This window comes from Camelina sativa, chromosome 1 (genome assembly GCF_030686135.1).
Source record: "Camelina sativa cultivar CO46 ecotype springtype chromosome 1, ASM3068613v1".
NCBI lineage: Eukaryota > Viridiplantae > Streptophyta > Magnoliopsida > Brassicales > Brassicaceae > Camelina > Camelina sativa.
The window spans coordinates 9282159-9302016 of record NC_141880.1 but is presented as its reverse complement, the minus strand read 5'-3'; the positions used below and the strand labels follow the sequence as shown (position 1 = coordinate 9302016).

The 19858-nt window shown below is 35.7% G+C and overlaps 4 protein-coding genes and 1 pseudogene across 6 annotated transcripts; 3 read left to right on the top strand and 2 right to left on the bottom strand.

The window, feature by feature from the left end:
* The first annotated feature begins 828 nt into the window (after positions 1-828).
* LOC104786287 (4-coumarate--CoA ligase 4) lies at positions 829-4921 on the top strand. The gene is made up of 5 exons (XM_010511651.3): positions 829-2087; positions 3954-4149; positions 4239-4452; positions 4539-4641; positions 4732-4921. Exons 1-5 carry the CDS (start codon positions 1002-1004, stop codon positions 4849-4851), a joined length of 1719 nt encoding a protein of 572 aa, XP_010509953.1. The 5' UTR covers positions 829-1001; the 3' UTR covers positions 4852-4921.
* A 673-nt stretch (positions 4922-5594) lies between these two features.
* Positions 5595-6947, bottom strand: LOC104786276 (mitogen-activated protein kinase kinase 5 pseudogene; annotated as a pseudogene). The gene has a single exon (XR_015560388.1). The product of XR_015560388.1 is annotated as a mitogen-activated protein kinase kinase 5 pseudogene (transcript).
* A 1727-nt stretch (positions 6948-8674) lies between these two features.
* On the top strand, positions 8675-11330 carry LOC104786269 (uncharacterized). 2 transcript variants are annotated; one of them, XM_010511630.3, is made up of 9 exons: positions 8675-9101; positions 9238-9417; positions 9508-9583; positions 9741-9870; positions 9989-10103; positions 10387-10478; positions 10598-10667; positions 10758-10840; positions 10940-11330. In XM_010511630.3, the coding sequence occupies exons 1-9, from the start codon at positions 8931-8933 to the stop codon at positions 11040-11042; spliced, it is 1020 nt and encodes a 339-aa protein (XP_010509932.1). In that variant the 5' UTR covers positions 8675-8930; the 3' UTR covers positions 11043-11330. The 2 variants fall into 2 exon arrangements, with proteins under 2 accessions (XP_010509932.1, XP_087311966.1); XM_087455840.1 differs by having other exon boundaries at positions 8752-9101; positions 10758-10844; positions 10944-11330.
* Positions 11331-15187: 3857 nt separating this feature from the next.
* Positions 15188-17218, top strand: LOC104786257 (uncharacterized). The gene has a single exon (XM_019241425.2). It carries the CDS (start codon positions 15342-15344, stop codon positions 17142-17144), a length of 1803 nt encoding a protein of 600 aa, XP_019096970.1. The 5' UTR covers positions 15188-15341; the 3' UTR covers positions 17145-17218.
* Positions 17219-17729: 511 nt separating this feature from the next.
* LOC104786247 (salicylate/benzoate carboxyl methyltransferase-like) lies at positions 17730-19743 on the bottom strand. The gene is made up of 5 exons (XM_087455835.1): positions 19600-19743; positions 19351-19479; positions 18621-19013; positions 18264-18515; positions 17730-18161 (listed from the first exon to the last, which is right to left on the bottom strand). The coding sequence occupies exons 2-5, from the start codon at positions 19399-19401 to the stop codon at positions 17802-17804; spliced, it is 1056 nt and encodes a 351-aa protein (XP_087311961.1). The 5' UTR covers positions 19402-19479; positions 19600-19743; the 3' UTR covers positions 17730-17801.
* Positions 19744-19858: the final 115 nt, after the last annotated feature.

Below are 19858 nucleotides of genomic sequence, written 5' to 3'. Positions count from 1 at the left end.
TAACATTTATTACATGAAGTGTTCATATTGGAGTTTGGGTATTGCTCATTGTTAATTTGTTTTTAGAATTTTTTAAAGTCAAACGTCAAAAAACATTTAAAAAATGTAGAAAATACGAAAAATATATATAATATTTCGGAGACAAATAATGTTTTTAGTAAGATATATAAGAAATTACTTTATTTATGTTATATATTGATTACACAAAGTATGTAAGTTCTATATAATAGGACTTACATATTATATAGAACTATTGCTTAGCACATTATAAGTTGTGCGTGTTTACATTTCCGTAATATGCCATAAGATGATAAGAAGATGGACGTGTCACGTGTATGTCGCGTCTCACATACCGTCTATGCGCAGAGTATCCTGATTTATCATATGAATATATGTTGACCAAAAAAAACTAAATATTATTACTAATTATGCAGAGGTAGTGTATGAATATTACATGTCTAATTATGATATACTATATGCAGAGTTTTATACATGGATTTTATCCCCAACATAATGAAAGAAAACATTACTTTTAATTAACTCAAATTTGTCATTATTCTTTTCAAAATTATAGTAACCATTTCAAATATGAAAATTCTATTTAATTGTGATATATCAGATTAATTTACATATATCTTTAAAATAAATCAATGTTAAAAATAAATTTGCGATTCTTATTACATAAAATGCTTATATTTTAGATAATGGCAATTGTAAACTTGTTTGTAATGAAAAAAGGTTAAATTAAAAAAAAAAAAAAAAACTGGCCCACTCTCACCAACTACGTAGCAATAGTTCATTTAAAGACAAAATCATTAAGAAAATCGTATATCATGGAAAAAAATCACTATCAATGGATTAAACAAAAGAAACCAAAAACGTACCATTATAAAAACCCATTCAAAGGGAAATAAAAAAGATAAGCATATACGTTACATTTAGTAAAGAAAGTTTCTCACAAACAAAGTAAAAAAAGAAGAAGAATTAGAGTCTCCACACAAATGGTGCTCCAGCAACAAACGCATTTTCTCACAAACAAGACAGATCAAGAAGAAGAAGAAGAAGAAGAAGAAGAAGAAGAACCTTCTCCTCATGGTTTCATTTTCCGATCTAAGCTTCCTGATATCTTCATCCCTAACCACCTCCCTCTCACCGATTACGTCTTCCAGAAATTCTCCGGCGACGGAGACGGTGACTCAACCTCCACTTGTCTCATCGACGGTGCTACGGGACGTATCTTGACCTACGCCGATGTACAAACCAATTCAAGGAGGATCGCCGCAGGGATGCATCGGCTCGGGATCCGCCACGGTGACGTCGTCATGCTACTTCTCCCGAACTCTCTAGAGTTTGCTCTGTCTTTTCTTGCCGTGGCGTACCTCGGAGCCGTCTCCACCACCGCGAATCCGTTCTATACGCAGCCGGAGATCGTAAAACAGGCGAAAGCCTCTGCCGCGAAGATGATCATCACGAAGAAATGCTACGTCGATAAACTAACTGACCTCAAAAACGACGGCGTCGTGATCGTTTGCGTTGACGACGACGTGGTTTCATCGACTGGCGACGGTTACGTGAGTTTTACGGAACTGACTCAAGCTGACGAAACAGAGCTTCCTAAACCTGAGATCTCGCCGGAAGACACGGTGGCGATGCCGTATTCCTCCGGGACAACGGGACTTCCAAAGGGAGTGATGATTACTCACAAGGGTTTAGTTACGAGCATTGCTCAGAAAGTGGACGGAGAAAACCCTAACCTCAACTACACGGCCAATGACGTTATCCTCTGTTTTCTCCCAATGTTTCACATTTACGCTCTCGACGCGTTGATGCTTTCGGCAATGAGGGCCGGTGCGGCGTTACTGATTGTGCCGAGGTTCGAGTTGAATCTGGTGATGGAGCTAATTCAGAGGTACAAAGTCACGGTGGTTCCTGTGGCTCCCCCGGTGGTTCTAGCCTTCGTTAAGTCCCCGGAGACTGAGAGATATGACTTGAGCTCGGTGCGGATGATGAAATCAGGTGCAGCTACACTAAAGAAGGAGCTTGAAGACGCCGTGCGCCTTAAGTTTCCTAATGCCATTTTTGGTCAGGTCAGTTTCTAATTCCCTTAATTTCCTCTGTGATTTCGTAATTACTTTTGTTAGTTTCTTCAGAAGTCTTAATGCAATCGGACACATAGACTCTAGTCAAATCGTACAGAATCCAATAAAAATAACTAGAATTGAGATGAAAATGTTTGGGTGAGTATAATTTGGATCTAACATATGTTTCATCTCGTACTTGAGAGTCAACTGTTTTGTCATCTTCGTATCTATGTAGTAAGAGATACGAGGATAGTTAGTACAAATACTAGCAGTAGTAGGTGAAGGTTCATCGCTGTGCGCAATTGTTTAGTAACTTGAGTAAGGGATACAATAACAATATCGTGGTCCAAAATAATTATGAAAGAAAAATGAATTTAGTGGTTCACCAAATCTAAGCTTTAAAACTATTTATGTCGTTGTCTGCATCTTACGTGACACCACATTTACGAATATTTTATTTGTATTTGCGATGTTAAAGTACCAATATTTTGACTTATTTAAACAGCAATATTTTGGCTTTTTGAAATGAAGACATGATTTTATGCAAGACATTGATTAATTACAAATCGTTGTCCTTATCTTGAGTAAACAAGTCGATCACTTAGTTTTTAAGAGTTTAGTGGCTTGTGGTAGGTAAACGATTAATACTTATATTTTGCCGAAAGAGTATTCCAAATCATTCCACCAATATTATATATTTTGTTTTCTTAAAAGCTAAAAGAACCAATAGGTATAGCTTCCACGTTGAGACGACCAAATAGAAAGGTTGATTCATTATTGGTTTTTCGCCATTTCTGATAGACTTTGATACTATTAAGAACCTTATTTGGTTTAGTTAGTAGAGTCATAATTTGTTTAAACTAAGTACTACTATATGGTTAAGTTTGTGCTTCGTCCAATTTGCATGCGGGGCTACTGGTATAGCAAAATAATTGAAATGTAGGTAGGTGCCTTGATTTATCTAACATGCTTTTAACTAAAGCAACTAAACTCAAGCAATCAAAAAGGGATTCTAGTTACGTGCTTTTTTCCTGTAAGGTTGGTTCGATTTCACTAAAGTACTTAATAATTGTAGAAATTTTCATGTGAATAGTATGAATGTCAATTCAAAACATATGATAGTAGAAATTAGTGCCAATATGAGACTATACCAAAGGAAAAGAAAAAAGAAATCTCATTAACAATGTTTAAAACCATATCACAGAATACAATAATGGAGTTTAGGTCACACACACGATAGTGTTGTGTCTGTGGAAAAACTCACTTCGGTCCCAATGCCTAGAGCCTAGAGGACACCTTTTCCACTTTAACTTTAAGGTTAGGCTTGGCTATGCTGCTTTAGTCTTATATCATGAGTTTTTAATTTCTTTTTGATAAATGCTTTTTTTTCTTTTTCTTCTTTCTTGGTTAAAAGATACTCCACTATTCAATTATTGATAAAATGCTTTTTAATAAAGAATTCACACATGCTAATTATTTAAGAACGTCCATATAATTTAGTTCCATTATTGGGGAAACATTCATTGCTCGCCTCTTTACACGAATCACCCATCCAAATAGATCTTATAGTTTATTTCTCTAAGTAGTTTGACATACTATTGAATTGACAAGAAAACGTTAACAATTCTTGCCAAATACTTTATAATTTAACTTAATCCAATAACCACGGCCAGACTTAATCCAATAACCACGGCCAACATCGCACATGCTCATGAACCTCATTGTCATACATTAATTTAATTACATTTTCAAGACTGCCGTTTCTCCGTTCATGTCTTCGTCAGTGGGGATCTTATTATTATATAATGAAAATATCAAATGTTGTAGTTTTTAGATTTTGGGAATGACTTAAAATTACACACATTATATCAGGGTTACGGAATGACCGAGTCAGGAACGGTGTCTAGTTCATTAGCGTTTGCAAAGAACCCTTTCAAAACCAAGTCCGGTGCGTGCGGGACTGTGATCAGAAACGCCGAGTTGAAAGTGGTCGATACCATAACCGGAATATCCTTACCGCGGAACAAATCTGGTGAGATCTGTGTCCGAGGTGATCAGCTCATGAAAGGTAAAAAACGGTCAAATGCTCATGTTGTGTCCTTTTTTGTTTTAAGAGAACATACTTTGATAGGGAGAAAAATATTGGTGCGATACCAGGTTATTTGAATGATCCGGAAGCTACATCAGGAACCATTGATAAAGATGGGTGGTTACACACAGGAGATATTGGGTTTGTGGATGATGATGATGAGATCTTTATTGTTGATCGGTTGAAGGAACTGATCAAATTTAAAGGCTATCAAGTGGCTCCGGCTGAGCTTGAAGCATTGCTTATTTCTCATCCTGATATTGACGATGCAGCAGTTGTTGGGTGAGTTAAAAAAAAAAAAAAAAATACTGAATCTTGTAATTCGAAACTATAGCGATTGTTGTTTCTAATGATATTTGAATTTGCAGGATGAAGGACGAAGTAGCTGATGAGGTTCCAGTAGCGTTTGTAGTTAGATCGGAAGGGTCTCAGTTAACTGAAGATGATGTCAAGAGTTATGTAAACAAACAGGTAATAATAATTCACTTTCGTCTTTAAATGCGAAACACACAGATGGAAACTGTCAATGTCTTAGATCTATGCTTGTGATGGTTTATATAGGTGGTTCACTACAAGCGAATCAAGATGGTGTTTTTCATAGAAACTATTCCAAAAGCAGTTTCAGGAAAGATTCTCAGGAAGGATCTTCGAGGTAAATTGGAAACTGAGTGCTCTAAATAGACACAAGAGAGTTTGCAAATGTACGTGTAAAATCGAACATTAAAAGTCTCTAAGAAGTAAGCGTTTGATATTTGATTTGGTTACGAGACACCACTCTTGTAAAGTCAACAGATTCAGGAAACCTAAGGCTAAACTACCCCGCAACACGCAATTCATTTCCTATAATCATCAATTCTCTATTCTCTTACGTCTTAAGAAGAACTATTAATCTAGAGATTTAAGGAGCAGACATACCCGCAAAAGCGACAATGAGAAGGGACTACGCTGGGAAGACTTATGTTATGAGCCGCATTTAACTTAGCCTCCTATGCAAGCTTGAATGCATAAAGAACTCAGGTGAACTAACCAGCAAATAACCTGCAGAGAAGGAAGCAGCCCAGCGGAGAGGACTGACGTAGTTGGAAGTCGAGACCAATTGATTACCTAACAGGTTCCTCGTCGCGCTTGCTACAGAGGTTTATCTTCTGATCCCATATCTGTACTGATATAAGTTAAACGTTACAAAGATACTACAATTAGTTCATGAAACGAATAATCGCATTTGCATACCCGTTGAAGAGAGTAAGATCACACCAAAAGTGGAAACTGGTAAAAAAGATCATCATATATGATCAATCAAAAAGGTACTACTAAAAAAGCTTTTCAACTATTACCGCAATTATTAAGAGTATAAATGGCAAAGCAAAAAAGAAAGCAGTAGTCTTTATTATGATTCACAAGACAGAAACTAGAAGAAGCATAAATAAAGGGCAATAAAAGAAGCTTTGTTAATGAGAGAATTAACAAATGGAAGATCCTCCATAGTCCAATTTACTTCCTGATATGAACAACAACCACAGGCAAATCCACAAGTATTCTTCCATTACCCAAAAGACAAAAATCAAGGTTGAACAGCATAATAAAGAGACTCAATAAAACCCTGAACACAAACTTGAGTTTCATTCCCCCTGACGAACCATACCCCAATTCACACATACCACATTGTTCTACTCTTTGCATTAACTTCCTTTGAGGGGCATGCAAAAAATTGTCAGGAAAAATATGTGAAAAATTTTGAAAACAAAGAAAAGTTATTGAGGACGAGGCGGCGGCAACATTTGACGGAGATTAGGACCACCGGTTGATTTAAGAATGAAGGGATGCTGCAAAAGCTGTTGAGCAGACCATCTCTTAGGAGGATCACTCTGTAAGCAACAAGAAACAAAGTTACGAAACTCCTGAGACGCAGTGGCCGGAGCTTCAGGTGGCTGAGACATACAAATAGCACACATTAGACTCGCCCAATCACCTTGCCTACTCACAGCAAAAGGAAACCTCCCCAAGTAAAACTCCAAGATGCTAACACCTAAACTCCACACATCTCCAGCGTAACCATCGTAACGGCCATGGTTCAAATCAGTGTTGATCCTCTCAGGACTCATATAAGCAATAGTTCCAACAGAGGAGTTACAAGGATCCATGGTTTGAGCCAAGATCCGGCTCACTCCAAAATCAGCAATTTTCACATTCTTGGCCGAGTTTATAAGAAGATTCGAAGGTTTGATATCACGGTGAACGATGTGACGGCGGTGAAGGTAAGCTAATCCACTAAGAACCTGATGAGAGAGATCAGCTAACCCATGTTCTTGCCACACATGCGCTCCTTCGAGAGATCCTTGATCCATGAACTCAAGCAAAACCTGGATCTCGCCGTTGTGATCAAACATGTTGTGACATTTCACAACGTTTGGGTGATCCACACTCCGCAAGATCTCGATCTCTCTACAGATCTGGCGTCTCACGGTGTCTTCGTGGTTCCCGTATATCACTTTGAGAGCGAAAGGGAGCGATGAAGGACGGTGGATTACTTTGTAAACCGTTCCTCCGGCTCCGCTTCCGATTCTGTTTACGCGTTCTAGCTCGGATAAGCTTCTGGCGGCGGAGATGTTTGTTGAGATGGCGGATGAAGACGCCGGAGCGGAGGAAGAGGAAGAGGGAGGTGGGAGAGGGAGAGGTACGGCGAGAGCGACGTCACGTTGTGGGAGTGGTAAGCTTAAGTCAGGACGTTTGCGTAAACGGTTCTTCACTCCAGGAAGAGGCGATTGAATCGGTTTCATTGTTTTTTTTTTTTTTTTTTGATTTTCAGCAGAGAGGAATCGGATGTTTATTATATTTGATGAGTTTGTCTTCGTCTAGGGTTTGTAGTTTGAATCGTCGTCGTCGTTGGAAAAGATCAAATGAAGAATCAAGAGGAGGAGAAGGAAGAAGAAGCTTCGTTAGAAGAAGAGAAGAGATTGTGAAGAAAAAGAGGAGAGACAACAATATCGAGGATATAGGTATCTAACGCGCTCAAAGAATGAGTGTGGGAGACACTCGCGGCGTTTTTGGAAGCACTTGTGTGGCTCTGTGTTGTCACACGTTAACCATGTTTTTTCTTTGTTTTTCGTCTTGGTCTTGTGTATTTTATATAATTTGGCCCCTAGGGGATTTGGTTTAATTAGTTAATACAACAATATGACTTAAAATAGCTAATTTATTATTAATATTAGGTTCGCACACTTCACATTGCTAATTTGTTTTGGTTTTGGTCTTGACACATTGCTAACGGCAGCATGATCATACATTAGGTTTTTTTTGTTCACCTCTTCCGGAGAAGGAGTTGTTAAAAGCAGAATTAAAAAAAGTTTAAATGCAGTTGATAAGCATTAATAATGTAGCAAGTAACTATATAAAAAAAACAAAAATCAGGTTACGATATGCTATATTAATTGGATTTTGGATTATGCTGTTCATATTTTAATGGGCGCTTGAAAGGTTTTCTTTTTTAAAAAACCTATCGGTGGTGATATTTTAAGTTTCTTTCTAATTGACATATATTTTCGCATCTAAATCGTTGTCGACGGTTTTGACTTTTTATTCTCTCTAGCTCTTCCAATCACCATCATTTCTCTCCATAACACTCGTATCGTTCTCTACGGACTACCGTTGTTATACAATAGAACCTCTATAAATTAATAAAGTCGGGATCACAAAATTTTATTAATTTATAGAGATTTTAATTTATCAATAAATTAATAATTATTACTTTATCGATAAGTTAAGAAAATATTAATTTATAAAGAGGATTTATCAGAAATTTAGAGTTTAGAAGAAATTGATGCTACTACTTTTCAAGGTGATGATGAAGTTAAAGAAGATATGACGATACCTTTAAAACCAGTTACACATCAGGAAGCAATTATCGCGTCAAGAACTCTCTACAATTTTTGGATGCGATTTGAGAAGACAACACCAGAAGTTTTTGATGCAGTCAGAAAGATTAGAGATGCTCTCCAACAAGAATGCAAATTCAAGAACAAACAAACAACAATATATTCATATTTCACTAAATATTCTTATATATATATATACTAGTTTATTTGATTATTAATTTATGATATTGATGGGACCATATTTTTACATAGGACTTTTAAAAAAATAATTAATTTATTATTTTATCGAATAATGTCCAAAATTACATTAGTCCCAATTTAGGACCGGAAAAATTTATTAATTTGTAGAGATTATTAATTTATTAAATATTAATTTATAGAGGTTCTACTGTATATGTATATGCATTTTATGGCCAAAGCGTTGTTTGTGTTGTATTCAAAAAAGAATCTCATTTTTTTTGTAATTAATTTTATCCAAATCATCGGACCTTGTAACCGAATCGTACCGCTTTACCCGAATTTACTTTATATTGATGGTAAAATAGTTAACTAAACTAACCAAACATTTTTCAGTTAAATTCGACAAATTTTAGAAAACCCAAATAAAACGGGAAACTTAACTGAACTGACCCGAAGAATCGAAACTCGCAAGCCTAATCGAGTGTAAAGGTCCTTGATATGGTTTGCCGTGTGAGTGAGTCCCAAAAATATATTTTTGCCAACTAAAAATACAGAAAAAAAAAAAAAAAAAAAAAAAAAAGTTGCACGTGCGGAGCATGTGACTTAAAATAAGTTTGCCAACTATGCGCCGTCGTCGATTCTTCTCTCCGCAGAAAAATATTTAGAATCTCTCTCTCTCTATATCTCGTTAATTAGGGTTTCGATCTCATGGCCGGCACCGGAATCCACCCTTACCACCAGCAATGGCCACCGGCAGGGGCACCGCCTCCGCCCGCCGCAGTCTCCTCAGCTGCTCCACCACATCCCCCGCCCGTCCATCACCATCATCCTCCTCCTCCTGTTTTAGTTGACAACCATAATCGTCCTCCTTATGACGAGGTTACAACTCTCTCCCTCTCTCCCTCTCCCTCTCTCTTTCTCTCTCTACATATCGGTGATTCTTGTGATGTGCTGTCGAGAAAGTTCTTAGCAGTTATGTAGTTGGAGTTTTCTGATTTTGAATCTGTTGTTTCAGCTTCGAACAATCTTCATAGCAGGGCTTCCTGATGATGTAAAAGAGAGAGAGCTTCTGAATCTCTTAAGGTGGTTGCCTGGTTACGAGGCTTCTCAGGTGAATTTCAAGGGAGAAAAGCCTATGGGTTTTGCTCTTTTCTCCACTGCTCAGTTTGCAATGGCAGCCAAAGATACCCTTCAGGTCTCTCTGCTTCTTATCATTGATTGACTCAACTCCTTTTTTGCCTTTTCACTTTGTGACTTATATTGTTTTTTTTTTTTTGCCATGTAGCATATGGTGTTTGATGCTGACTCGAAGTCTGTGATACATACAGAGATGGCCAAGAAGAATCTCTTTGTTAAAAGAGGTTAGCTCTATCTTAGCATCGGTCATGTTACTGAAACAATGTTTGATTCAGTTTTTGTGCATTTATATGAGGATCTCATTACGTTCTCCCCTTTTATCTTGTTTCTTACTTCCATTGGTAATATTCTCACCTTTGAACTCGATTTGTTATTGTGTAGGAATTGTTGGGGAGTCAAATGCTTATGATCAAAGTAAGCGCCTACGAACTGGAGGTGATTGCACACATTCTGTGTATAGTCCATCTCCTTTCCACCCTCCACCTCCTCCAGTGTGGGGACCTCCTCATGGGTGAGGCCTTTTCTTCTCTTTCGTATTTCAGATGCCGTGTAGAAACTGAACGATGTGTATTTGGGACACTTTTTTCTGTTAAATTGCTTAGTTGACAACAAGATAAAATTTGGTTCAGGTATATGGCACCTGCACCTCCACCATATGATCCTTATGCAGGTTATCATGCTCCCCCTGTACCAATGCCTGCGCCCGCACCTATAGCAGCTCCTAGTTCATATGTGCCTGTCCAGGTAAAGCTGCTATTTTTTCATCATTTTATTTATAGTTTTTGCTATAATCTACCCGGAATCCATGTTGTACTTGCCTATCCTTGCCTAATATTTACAAACTCGAAGTTCATTCTGATTAGCTCACATGCTATACCTCTGGCAATTGTGTTGTGGAACAATAGTTGTGACCTAATTTAATGCATTGTGTACTGAAGTTTCTGATTGTTTGATAAAATTTGTTCCCAGTTTGATGTATATCTAACTGATATATGTCTCATGCTGTTTTCTATTTTTTCAATTGCAGAATATTAAGGATAATCCACCTTGCAATACCCTATTTATTGGTAATCTTGGGGAGAATATAAACGAAGAAGAATTGAGAAGCCTCTTGAGCGCGTGAGTATCTGTTTGCTTTAGTGACACTCCTCCTGTCCATTGCTTTCCTTGAGATCTTTGCTCTTTTGTATCAGTGTGTTGTTAAGATTTATGTGGTAAGTTGTACTTTCATTTTGCAGGCAACCTGGTTTCAAACAAATGAAGATTCTGAGACAAGAAAGGCATACAGTTTGCTTTATTGAATTCGAGGTTAATTCTGAAACCTTCACCATCTGTGGGTATACTTGCCAGACAATATTCTTCTAGCATATTGTTAAATTGTTCTATCTGGACTTGCAGGATGTCAATAGTGCCACAAATGTTCATCATAATTTGCAAGGTGCTGTCATTCCAAGTTCTGGTTCAGTTGGCATGAGGATCCAATATCCTTTACATACTCACTCTCTCTACTTGTTTTTATATTCCAATATGCCCAGTTCTTTTTTTTCTTTTCTCTTTGTTTCTTCTTAACCCAATGATACATATTCAAAGAATCCATATGGGAAGAGAAAGGAAGGTGGCGGCTATTCTTTCTATCCTTCTCCGAATGCAAATGGAGCCCAAGGAGCTCTGACATATCAGTAGGCCTTGAAGGGGGACGTACTCTCTTCTTTATCTCGCAACAACTGCACGAATAGGATGCATGTTGCTGGCAGTCCGCATTGCATCCATTTTCATTCTCGACATTTTTAAGCATTAGCATTGCTTCTTTGTCATGTGATGGATGCATATAGTGTGACCTCATCAACATAACATGTTTCAGTTCCTATTAGCTTTGCTACATGCATTCGCAGTGTGGTTTTTGATGATTGTGTTGATTCTGTAGGAGTTTGGTTTGCCATTTATTTATCTTATTACGGCGTTGACACATCACTTTGTGGGATTCATTTTCATCATTCTGATCGATTCATCCCGATGAAACCCCAATTGCTATAGAAAATAACATAACATTACATTAGATCATAACATGATAACATCCAGAGGCCTCTCATCAGGTTCGTGTCACTGCATGGACATGGGATGTTACTCTCATGATCGATTTATCCTAATGAAACTCCATTTGCTATGTTAGCTTGATATAACATAACATTACATTAGATCATAACATGATAACTTCCAGAGGCCTTTCATGAACTTCGTTTCACTGCATGGACATGGAATGTTGCTCTCATGATCTATCACATCGGTGTCATTCAGCATTTCCCATGTCAATCAGCTCTGTTCTTACTTTGGCTGATGAACAAAGCGCATCCATTTTGTCAGTTGTTGAGTTGACAGCTAATTTAACATTTGAAGATAGGCACGCCATTACAATGTAGGTTAGTTGAGCAAACATATAGACATTCCCAGCTCTGGCGTGGCCTTATGCAGGGACAATCAGTAAAGAGAAAGCCAAGGCTCTCGAATAGAGAAGTGTTTCACCTACCAAGTTGAGGTAAGATCATCTTCCGACGTTCAGGAACAGATCCAGGAGTTCCTAAGAGCCTAGCATTTTTCAATGGAGTCTACTGATCCAATGCAACTATATCTTGTCTAACTGATGTTACTGTACGGCTTTGGGCTTACTTGACTCTGGATGTGAAGTCAGAAGCGAATTTAGTGACTCTTTTTGTGCTTTGTTTAAAATGAGCAGAGTTCCTCCTCCATTTTCATAAAGAACATTGTTTTAAGCTTGTTTTATGTTTTGTTTCTCTGAATTAGAGCCATGGTTCATTTGCAGTAAAGAAAGGTTAGGTCATAGTTAACACAAGAGACAACTCAAGATTAATCCATAAATAATTTGTCTTAAGCATGAACCATGTTTTTCCATTATTAGGATCGGCGAGTCTCAAACTTTCTTCGTTGTAGATAACAACGAAAAAGATTTGTGCAGAACAGGGTTTTTGCATTCCTTATCCAACTTTCAAAAAGATTAGTGCAGAAACAGAATCTGTATACATGTAGCATTTTTCCTTGTCAAGAAGCTAAGTAACATTAAAAGACTTTATATAAATGAGTTCAACCTATATACAGCTCGAACAAAGTTTTCTCTCTCTTAACTCTCTCCAGATCTTTCAGAGAGAGAAACTCAGTTTTTTGTTTTCTTCAAATAAAATGGAGTTCTCCAACTTCTTGTTGGTTTAGGTTCTGGTGTTTTCCGGACTTTAGTTTCCGACATCTTGTCGGTATAAACTCCGACCTTTGTCGATTTTTGAAGCCTTTTGCTGTTTTCATGGCAACACTTTTCACTAAAGAGGTGTTCAAAATCCGAGAGATTATTGGTTTTTTATGTACTACGCACTTGATTTTTCGTCCAGTTGATGGTAATTCCTCACTCTTCCATAGATGAAGAGTTATGAGTGATGGTTCTCGTTGGTCGATTAGTCTCAAGATGATGCAGTTTGAAGGAATTGGAGTATGAAAATTTGGAGTTCCAGTCGAGTTTTGATAGTTCTCCGAAGAATATTTCCTTTCAGTCAACTGAGATTTCACTCCGGTAAACAAAGAAAAATCCAACTAATTTCTTCTGGTGACTATTAGCAAGAGGCTAGTGGTACAATAGAAGGCTCGATCCGTAAAAGCTGTGGAAAGATTTTGGAAATCTGGCTGGCGAATAAGGATTACGGTGACCGGAACTAAGGCCTTGTTCATTTGCCCGTCGTAGGATCCAGCGACAGCGACCAGCGACAGCGTATGTTGTTCGTTTGTCTATCGCTAGCGACTGTTGCGATTGTCGCTGGGTTGTTCGTTTGCCTGTCGTCGCGACTAATTACTATATATATATATATATTTAAAATTAATAAAATTTAATTTTTGATAATTTTTATTTTTATTCAAAATATAAATTATATATATCCATAAAAATAAATTTAAAACATATTTACATATTATCAAATAATTAATTTAAATTTTTATTTTTAATTTATTCATTTTAATATAGTTAAATTTAATTTTTTATAACTGATTTTTTAGAAATTTATTTAAATATATTCAAATTAATTTGTTATTTTATTTAGTTAGATTTAGTTTAATTTTAATAACTATATGTAGTTATATTTTTATTTAATTAACTTTAATTTAGATCATATTTATATATATATCAATTTTTATTTTTTCTGGTCGTTATTTGTTTGCTTGTCGCTGCATCCAGCGACTAGTTTTAGCGACTGATCGTTGAAAATTTTAGTGACTGAAAATTACAGTCACTGCAACTGGTCGATGATCGACAGACAAACAAACAACTTTCTATCGCTGTCGCTGATTTCTGTCGCTAGAGACAGATAAACCAACAAGCCCTAAGTCGGTGAAGACCTTCTTGCGATGAAACACAGAACTGCTTGGATGTTGACATGTTGCTTACACATGTTTGTTTATTTTTCAATCATTATCTCTAGTGTATTGGAGCTTGTAACGGGCCTAAAGTTGTACTTTAACTTTGCCTGTTGTGGACTTTTTCAATAGAAAGTTAGATTGCCAAAAAAAAAAAAATGTGTGCAACCTAATTATTTATATTCTATCTGTAGTCTATAATTTTTTTTTAATTTTCCTCCCTTTTTTCATTCACAATTGTATATTGAAATCGAATGTTTTGATGATTTTGCTCGAATATTGGTAGATCAAAAAAGAATATATCTCATCTTTTTGTTTATGGATTTTTAAGTAATATTTTTAATTTCTTTTTCATTGTGACCGTAACCATTAAAAAAATGTTTCTCTATAATGAATATTGAAAATTGACTTGTTTTAATGGTATATCTCGTTGATATATATTTTTTTAATTGAAAAATGTACTTAATATTGTACCACACAAAATATTAATAACATGGTTACAAAATATGAATGACTCTTTGTTACATTTCTAAAACATATACTTTTTACGATATTCTTATTTATTCATAAATATTCTTACAATTTTTACGATATGAAAAATTATTGTGACCCTTGTAAACAATTTTTTTTTCTCTCTCGGACAATTGTTTTGAAACCTGTCATGAACAAAGTATAGTTATGACTTCTTTGATATATATTTTTGTTTTGGGCAAAAGTTATGACTTCTGAATAAACATATATTTCTAGATGTAAATAATCTGAAGTGAAATTAAAGTATAGTAGTTTTGATCATGAGATTGGTAAAATACTGGAGATGTTAACTTAGATTAAACATACATAGTTTAAGCACTGCCCACAAAGTCCAGATCCACGTATATATCTTTATTTGCAGAAACGGGAAATATCTTCTATATGTTATCAGTGTTAATATGGTTGACAATGTACCTTCAGCAACATCTCGAAGAAGATCAGGGCTTGCATTTATATAATCTGATAGCGCCACACCCATATCATGTCCTAGAAAAGTTTTTAAAGGTTGTTATTTTAATTAGAGTTTGATTGATATACCAAAAATTTTCTTCTTCTTAATTATTGAGAGGAGATCAACGGAGATAAGATAAAATTAACTGTCACTAGCTAGTAAAAATGAATTATCGAAAGGGTAAAGTGTTAAGAGAATAACTAACATGTCAAGACAAAGTCTTCGACTCTTCGTTTTCTCATCAAGCAAGACTTCTGTTTTGCATCTTTGATCAATATGGAAAATAGAAGTCTTGCTTGATGAGAATATGGAAAAGAACAACAAATAGAGTATACATACAGTAACCTTTTTCTTCGGGTAAGTAACGTTAGAAACTTGATAGAAATGACAAGGGAAACATATTTAAAGTAGAATATTGGGTAAGTATTTCTCCGTGAGGAGTATTAGAATATATCACAAAGAACCAAATGTTTGTACTTGTTGTTACCAAAAAACTCTATATATATTATAAACATTAACTGTAGGGCGTACCAAAAGTCTCTAAGCATTTCTCCATTATAAAATTTAATTTCCTTTTTGTTTCCTTTTCAACTATGGATTACGCGTCAAAACAGCTATATGCTTCTCCCCTTCCCTTTTGCCCTTTCGCGCGATATACCAACAATGAAGAGGAGTTTCAATTGATACATTTCGGAGAGTCACCAATTCATTCTGACGCCGAGTACGACAAGTCTTCACAATTATCCTCACCTCACTTCCGTCCATTAGATTGGTGCAACAAAATAGAGGATACATACGAAACCTTCTCATGCGGGATTTGCACGAATCCCATAATTGACACCCCATTTTATTCTTGCAAAGAATGTCTTTACAAATTTTCATCGTTACATGCCATTGGTTTTCACAAAGAGTGTATCAAGCCGATATTAAAGCACCCATATCATCCTAAACATTATCTTCGATTTGTTCATTATCCAGAATGGAGTGGTAATGATAAGCTATGCTTTTGTTCAAATTTTAGTGCTTCGATTTACAGCTGCTCTTTATGCGATTTTATTATATGTCAACCTTGTTTGCAAAATCCACCACTCCTTGCAATAGACCATCCAAAAAAGCATAAGCATACCCTCTTCTACTTTCCTAGAAAAGGCTCATTGATTTGTGATGTTTGTGCGTTGAGCGATCACAGGTTTTTGATGTATTCATGCACTCAATGTGATTTTCTAACCCACATAGACTGTGTCTACTTGCCATCTGTCATAAAAATTTCGCGTCATAAACACCGCCTCTCTTTCACTTCTTCACCTACTCCAGGCAAATGGTGGTGTGGAGTGTGTCGTGGAAAGGTAGAAATAGATTATGGAAGGTATTCTTGCGTGAAGGGTTGCAATTATGGGGTTCATTCTAAATGTGCAACACGGAAAGATGTATGGGATGGAAAAGAACTTGAGGAAACACCAGAAGATGCATATGAAGAAGTTGTTAAGTCTTATAATGAGATAAGTGATGGAATCATACAACATTTCAGTCATCAAAACCATCATATGAGACTTAATGTGGTGACTGATAGAACATTTGACGAGAACAAATGTTGTCAAGCATGCACACTTCCTATTTGTGATGGTATTATTTACAATTGCATGCAATGTGATTTTGTTCTCCATCAAGAATGTGCACATCTTCCTCGTAAGAAACAACATGCGACACATCCCCATCCCCTTAGTCTACAAGTGGATCATCCAGACGGTTGGTTCACATGTGAAGCTTGTGATCGTAGAAGCAATGGTTTTGGATACTTGTGTTGTGAAAGAGAGTGTGATTACATGTTAGACGTGTGTTGCGCTTCTATAACTGAGGCATTGGATAATCCACATCATCCACACCCCGTTTATCTTACATTTAACCCTGAAACTTTGCAATACTGTTGGATTTGCCAAAAATTGGGAGATATGCGTCTAAATTGTGGAGAATGTACTTTTGTTTTGTGTTTTGGTTGCGCCAAATTGCCAACTAAATTGAGGTGCAAGCATGATCAACATTTTCTCATATTTGCTTATGATAAAGACGCGAGTGGTAATTATGTGTGTGATGTTTGTGAAAAAGAAGCAAATCCAAAGAATGGAATTTATACTTGCAATGAGTGCGACGTCACATTGCATATTGAATGTTTACTTGGAGTTAGAGAGGACATGTATATGATGCCTAGGAGAGAATTCATATTCCGTGAACTAGATGTTAACGTTCTTCCCAATAATCGTCTTACTCGCAACATATGCAGGTGTTGCCACAATCGTTGTACTAATAAAGTAGTCTACAAAATATCTGATACAATAAAATTATGCTCTTTATTTTGTATATATGAATGGTGGTACAAAAAGAATTATTCTACTATATGATTTGGCTTAAAACTTGAACGTAACATTTCTTTTCATATTTTTAGTACGAATAAAGTTATTTATATTCTTTTGTCTTCTTTTGCTTTATCTTTATGAATGAACTTTGCTAGAGACATTTTTCATCCATTTCCATAATCGTTGTCAAGAAATTAAAACGACATCATTTTATGGAATACAATAGTCGTTCGAATCTTTAATAATCCATTTTCTAAATTTTCACACATATGAAAAAAGATTTTTGATAATAATTATACTCTTATTTTATCAAAACTTACATAATTAAGTGTTTTTTTAAGATAAAAAATATTGATGTCTAGAGCGACGCTCAAATCAAATATTTTGATTATAGGTCAAACCCTTCTAAGACAAAACTCTAGAAATTCGGGAGTAGATTGGAAATAATATAATTAATTGTAATTTAAAGATTTTTCATTAATTAAGAATTTTTTTTTTTTTTGTCAACCATTGGGTCACAACTGGTCGACCTTTTAGCCAAATTCCTACATTCGTAGGAAGCGGGACTCGATCCTTGATGATGGTGCTTTCTACAAATGGACTTACTTTCTGTTACTGCACTAAGGTCACTTCACAAGAAATTTATTTTGTTGATGTGTTAACTGTTTCAACTCGAGCATAGACTACTATACATAATAAAATTTAATTCCTAATCAATGAAATGACTAAACTGACAGACGTTTTGTTCTTGCAGCTAGCATGCTGCGACACATGATGTGCATATTTCTCAAACAATGTATCGATATTAATGGCATCTCCAAAGTGAGCTACGAGCATCGTTTCACTCACTGCTCTTATGCAATTAGCTTCTTTTTTCCCTGCTTGAGCTCTATGTGATTGGAAGCTAAAATCTTCGTTACTATGGCCGAGATCAAAAACATGTGTCTCCAAGTCGTTTATTTTGAACGATCCTTCATTTTCAATAATTTCTTTCACTTCTTCTTCGTTGGGATCATAAAACGGCATGTTGAACGAATTCACCTTTGATGCACTCACAAGACCCTATAAACAAAATCATGACAAAACTGAATTACTGAAACCATCTGTTTACATATTTACAATTATTTTCAACAAATTAATGTGAATATCTAATGACTTCCTTACCTCGAAGGCAAGGTCGCACAGAGAATTGGATAACAATGTCAAACAATGACAACAATCTCTGTACAGTGGATCCTCAAGAGTCCTTCTGCCGATTAATGTGAGAACCATGCGTCCATTAGATACCACCTCTTCAGAGCGCATCCTTAGAAACGTCGTAAAATCTCTTTGGAATTGATTCAAGTAAGCCTTGTATTCACTTAGAGGACTTGAACTTGTTATGTAGACTCTCTTCTTCTCCAGTCCGTCGGGAACCTTACAAGTCAACATTTTCAGTGTCATAATCTGTGTACTATTATGATTAAATTATTTTTCTATAATTAAGTGGAAAGTTATAACAAAGTACTTATAATTAAAGACCTTGGAGAGGTAATGAATACTGTAATTTGAATGAATGAAATGGAGACTCTTGCGTGGGAAAAGCCTTGAGTAAAAGGAACCAGGGACTCCAGAGACAAAGCATGGTATTTTGCTTGTGAGCTTATCGTTGAAGAAAGTTATGAACGTGAAGGTCGTGTTGAAATCATTACCAGGGAGATCGTTCAGACAACAATCTATCTCTGGTGGGTTTTGGTTCCATTCTTGACATAACAAATTGATTGTGTTAACGATCTCAGATATCACCAAGAACGTGTTTTGTCCTGAAGAACAGCCCAAATCGGCTACTTTAATACATTTAGGAAAGTCCAAGTTTGTCATCATTTCTTTGGTGTTTTTAACCAGGATTGGCTTGGTCATTGATAAAACTCTTCTCTGAAAAAAAAAACAAAGAAAGAGACAAATTAATTAAAAAAAACTTTTTTTCTCTATATAACTTGGAATGGCCCAAACCAGTGTCATACTAATTATTTAGAAATGAATGATGAGTGATTTTGTTAGGAGACTTTGCAAATATTTGGTATCATATGTAAGCATAGATAACGAAATTAGCGCGCGTTCAAGTGTATTGCAGTGTAAATAGTTTGAGTATAGAATATATATATATATATATATATATATATATATATATATGTAAATATTGAAGTATTAGTTTGTGAATGAATAAGCCTTACGAAAGAAAAAAAAGAAATATGTAGAAGATGAAAAGAACCTGAAGAAGAGAATTGGAGGAGTAACTATTATCTCCATCTCCTCCACTCATACTTAAAACACAAATGGGTATTTACTTCGTGTCTCTTCATCGTCGTTATTCATTTCATTTTCACTCTTCCCAGTATACCTGCATCGATCGCATGTATAGACAAATACATATATAAATATATGCTCACATCAATTTCAAATCAGCATGTACAATCATGCATATATGATGTGAATTAGATGAATTTGTGAGAAGAAGAACCTTGAATCCATTTCTCGCAGTACTACTTCAAGAAAATAATAAAAAATGAGAGCTTTTTCAATATGTTATGTTTTTTGAGGGAGGCTACTTTATTTATAGAGGTGTGAGTTGTCTTCAATGTGAAACAGTACACTGAGTTGTTGCAAAACACAATCCTCTTATCCAATCTTTACAGATATCTCTTTCTCAAAATAAAAATATAATAATAGAACTTTCTTAATAATTCTTCAAAAAAAAAAAAATTCAAAAAGCAATCTAA